This window comes from Biomphalaria glabrata, chromosome 11 (genome assembly GCF_947242115.1).
Source record: "Biomphalaria glabrata chromosome 11, xgBioGlab47.1, whole genome shotgun sequence".
Lineage (NCBI taxonomy): Eukaryota > Metazoa > Mollusca > Gastropoda > Planorbidae > Biomphalaria > Biomphalaria glabrata.
The window spans coordinates 28,770,140-28,775,495 of record NC_074721.1 but is presented as its reverse complement, the minus strand read 5'-3'; the positions used below and the strand labels follow the sequence as shown (position 1 = coordinate 28,775,495).

General features: G+C 33.8%; 1 protein-coding gene across 1 annotated transcript; it reads left to right on the top strand.

Annotated features, from left to right (window-relative positions):
- Positions 1-739, top strand: LOC106068112 (ficolin-1-like). Its single transcript, XM_056005076.1, has one exon. The coding sequence runs from the start codon at positions 95-97 to the stop codon at positions 635-637; it is 543 nt and encodes a 180-aa protein (XP_055861051.1). The 5' UTR covers positions 1-94; the 3' UTR covers positions 638-739.
- The last annotated feature ends 4,617 nt before the right edge of the window (positions 740-5,356 follow it).

Here is a 5,356-nt window from a genome sequence, read left to right as displayed (position 1 = left end):
CAGAACTTCTGGTTTCCATCCTGATTCCTGTAACAATGTGGTGGACAACATTTACTCCAAAGCTATTGTAGTGTTATCAAGTGGACTAGAAGTGATGTGTGATGCTGAAACTGAAGGAGGTGGCTGGCTGGTCATACAGAGAAGATTTAACGGAGAACTCAACTTCTACCGAGGCTGGCAAGACTATAAAAAAGGTTTTGGAGATTATGTCAGCGGAGAATTTTATCTTGGTAATGAAAATATTCATCGCATAACGACAAATGGAACTTACGAAATCAGAATTGATTTTGATTATAATTTAAGTAAATATTACGCGAAATATTCGAGATTTTATTTACACGGAGAGAACGAAGGTTATAAATTACATGTTAGTGGCTATACAGGGAATGCTGGGAATATGCTAACTTATCACAATGACATGAAATTTACAACTTATGACAAAGATTATGATGCACATGGATCAGAAAACTGTGCTGTTTTGTACAAAGGTGGCTGGTGGTACAGAGGCTGTCATGAGGTAAATTTGAATGGTATTTGGAACAGCAAGGAAGACGGGCAAGGAGTCATTTGGGTTTCGATCACAGGTGATTATGATTCTGCTTCAAGAACGGAAATAAAAATTAGAAACATTATTTAAAATTTAAATTAGAGTAATTAAAGCTTTACAACTAACATAAAATAGTACTAAAACTAATATGTTACACATACGAATATAAAAACAAGATATTTTTTCTATTAACTCTGCGTTCGTCTTAAAGTCATTTTTTTAAGCATCGTACTTTTTCGTTACATTTGTTCAGTTTGCATCATCCTCATGTGGAGAGAACAAACTGTAATAATAAATGGCTTTGAATCAACATCAATAACAGTAAACTCAAGTGCAACTCAAGGAACTGTCTTAGGTCCACTACTATTCTTAATTTACATAAATAAATTTTACCAATTTACTTTCCTTCAGGAACAAAAGTCAGAGTATTTGCAGACGATAGCATAATATATAGACCAATAAAAAACACAAGATACATCCATTTTACAAAGAGAATTAGATGAATTACAGAAATGGAATCAAATTGGAGCATGTCTTTCCACCCAGAAAAAAATATTAAGAGTAACACAAAAATTAAAATACATTAATTCCACTTATCTTATTCATGGCAAACCAGTAACACAGACTAAAAACGAAAATACATAGGTGTTATAATAAATAAAAAACTGTCATGGTATCCACATATTAATGAAACTATAAAAAAATCAAACAAAGCATAAGTGTTTATTTAAAAACAAATATACATAATATAAGAACATTAAACTAAAATGTTATTTAACCTTGGTTCGGCCAATAATAGAATATGAAACATCTGTTTGGGACCCCTCAACTCTAGAAAAAATTAAGAAACTGGAACAGAAACCAAATAGAGCAGTGAGATTCATAACAAACGAATATTCACATTTGACTAGAGTTTAGTCAAATCACTAAATTTAGAAAGCCTTCAGGATAGAAAACTCAAAAGTAAAGTAGCAACTATACATAAAACACTGAACCATAATCTTCAAAGATGAAAACAAAATCTAATAAAATACTCAGAAAGACACAAAGATAAAGGCAAATTCCTCGTCCCATACTCTAGGACAAATTTGTACAAATGCTCCTTATTCCCTAGTGCTATTAGAGCATGGAATGGGTTGCCTGAGCTAACCAGGAAAACCAGAATTCAAGTCATTGGTTGACATGCATGACTAGAAGCAAAGTAACGTAAAATAATGTCTATATTTTTAAGAAAAGATAATTGTCGAAACTGCTTCCCGGATCCAATCGGAACCTAATTTGTTGACATGGTTCTCATTAATAGTTCTATTCTCTCAAAAATGAAAGTTGATTAATATCTTTTGTAAAATAATTGATACACATTGATAATATTGTGAAAAATCTAGCTTGATCGTTACAATTTATCAAAGTATAAACAAAATTACGGCGAGAGGAATAGAAAATCTTTATTTTGAACGGACTATACGTCTTTGGGTATTTTCACATGTGAGCCTAACCCATATTCTTCTATGACTATCTACGACTATCTACGACTAGAACTCAAGATTTTACATTCGATTTGTAAATAGTCCTGTGTATTTTTACATTCGTTTAGTCATCATTTATTTTCATTGGGGGTGGGGCGGAGTAAAAAAATATCATTTCTTTAAAAATCTAACATTAATTAGATATTAAGAGCTAAATAATCCTTACTTTAAGTTATTTAAAAGTGTATTGTCTATTTTTTTTTTTAAATTTCAATCCCTCTATTCAGCTTGTAAATTCATGTAATCAAATCTTTGGTCACTGGTTGAAGGTGGTTCTCGATAAGGCTGTAACGGGTTTACCTTTAATGTATATAGTTTGACCGTTATAATTTTTATAAGTATAAAAAATTTAATTATCGCTAAATCCCTAGAAAATCTTTATCTTGTGGAGTATATTTTTATTAGAGAGTTTAATAAAAAAATACAAGTTCAGGAACACTTTGTGCATCGTCTTTTGAGTCTAGATGTATGGTTTTGTCAGTAGACGTATATATACTTGGACTCTGAAAAGACGTTTATATACGTGTAACGATCAGTCTACTTATCAAAGACAATCGACCACATTAAATTACACAAACATTTTGTTTTCGCCTTATTTAGCGCTGTAGAAAGGTTTGTATAGCTCATTCACTTTCCTTAGCCACGCAAACTTGCCAGCAAGACCGTCTGGGCAATACTGTATTTACCAGTGATAGCCAAAATACTGCCCGCGGGCCAGATCCGGGGCCTACAGACGAAATAAGTGCTCCACCAGCATACTAACAAAACTTTCCATAAGCTTAAAAGCAAGGCATCAAAGCAGGTGCGTTCAATAATTGTGCATATAACAAACATTGGTGCTAGAATACCATAACATACGCACAGGGCCGGTATTAGGCCACTGCAACCTATGCGGTTGCAGTGGGCCCCGCGCTTTAATAGGCCCCGCGCTAATTCTATTTGTAATTATTAATTACAAAATATAAACGAAAAATTCCTGGACATGTCCTGCACTTATTAAAATCTCCTGAAAACTCATTAAAATCTCATTAAAATAGACAAAATTGTCATTAGTGGGTGTCATTTATTACGGAAAACACCAATCCTACGCGCGATAAAAAAGCCATTGTCAGCTTTCGTATAATAAAATGTGATAATCGGAGGAATTTTCCCCTTAGCCGGAAGTTCCAATACCTTAGTTACTTTTATAGTCACTGGCATATAAATATGCCATAGGTTGCAAGATTCGTAAAGTAAAGTTAACTTGATCGCATGGACAAAATGCAAAGCCGAATTTATTTTCTAAAACAAAATCTTAATTTTCACTTATTATCCTTATTCCCACACAGACTAGGCCCCGCTTGATCAGTTTTGCATAGGGCCCACAATTGCTAGGACCGGCCCTGCCTACGCACCAACAATAAGCACACACCCTTTCCCTTTGTCTAGACTCTGAACATACGTCACGTGTGACCTCTGGCCATGTGTTTTTAAACATAACTGGCGAATAGGCGGGTGGCGATAGCCTGAACAGGGTGTCACATTGTCTATCACGCGATTGATCCATCATCTGCTTCAATGTCAAATCCTTATTTCCGACCAAGTGGCATATAAGTCTCAAACAGTCAGAAAGAGTCGCTCTATTTTCTCTAGTACGTTGTTTGGCGTTCATTCAGAGATTCTAATTATTGTGTTTCCATTTCTTTTTCTATTCACTTTGACTTCTTAGAATTATATCCATTGCTAAACCTTAATAATTTAGATTTCCTTCTCATAACCTTAAGTTGAAACATAATAATATTTTTTTATTGTCTTACATTATGTCCATCATGTGTTGACGTTATTAGTTCTAACTTGCGCTCAATAGACGCAAACCTTGTAAATATTTGTACATTGAATTTTATTTCTTTTATCTCCGCTGATTGCCTTGGTCATTCTTACGCATTGACTCTGCGCTTAGAAAATGATCAAAAATTTATTGCCCTTCAATATATTTTTCCCCTGGTCTACTTAGTTTAGACAAGAGTTTCGTCCCTCGACATGGCACTATCTACATTTATTTTATTTATTCTTTATTCCATTTTTCATTGCCGACGGCGTGGTGAGATGACAACTATCCATTGTTTATGTTTATATTTATCTCACCTGCTGTATTATTGTCAATCCCATTGTACATGAATAGGTCTGATCGCATTAATCTGTATTATTTGTATTTGAACTTATGGGATTTTCTGATGCAAATGCCCGAGGAGAATGTTTTTGTGTGCAATGAAAGTTTTAAGCTCGGTGTTTTAAATTCAGCCTGATTGCTGCTAGAACTTGTTCTTTGTATTTCCGTTATCCTTATTACTAGTCCTGTTTTTTTCCTATATGCTATTCCTGTTATTGTTACTGTTGTTTCGGCTAACAAACGACTATAAACTAGATCGTGATAGAATCTATCTTTAACTTCGTATCTGGAGGAAGGAGCCCTACTTTACTGAACAGTAAGTGCTAAGTTTTTCAATAAAAGTCATGTCTCAGTCCCCCACAGCCTGCATTTACATTGTTGGATTGCCCGCCACCAGTGTAATCTTTACACCTCGATGACGTACAACAGCGACCGGGCTACCTTATCTCTAAACAAATTCGGAGCTAGAGCTGCCACCTCAAAATGCTACGTACTACTCACACTAAAGGACTTGAACAGCCTACATTGTCAAGAAATGTACATAATTTTTTATATAATTTAAGTTCTTGTCTAATACTTAATTATTTCAAGGAACAAGAATTAATATATTGGCTTACTTTCATATTTATAAATCATTCTATACTGATCAGCGCATGGGGCAGCAAGTTTTTCTCCTTTGAAAAATGTCTTCAGGAATAACTGTCGTTTCTTCTCAGGCAATCTCAGCTGCATATTATTAATAGTATTTATAAATGTTAGATTTTTTTTTAGTAGAGAGATGTTCTTTACAGAATAATGCTATTAATTTTTGATTGACAGTATTAATCTACAATATGGAAATATAATGCAGTTTTGATAAAATTTGTGTCTATTCTGGTTGATATTGCAATAAGTATGAGAATTCCTTCTAGATACTCTAAAAGAATTTTTTTTCTTGGTCGCATTTTAACAGCTTTTTAAACATGGATCCTAAGGTGAATATAGTTGAGCCATAGCTGAGTTTTTTTTTAAGCACAAACTCTTTTGTAATCATCGTATAAAAGCTTTTACTTTTCGATATCCTTACGTAACAGACAGAGACCTATCAAAGTTAAAAATCGCTTTCCTAAATTGTGCGTCCATTACAGATAATCT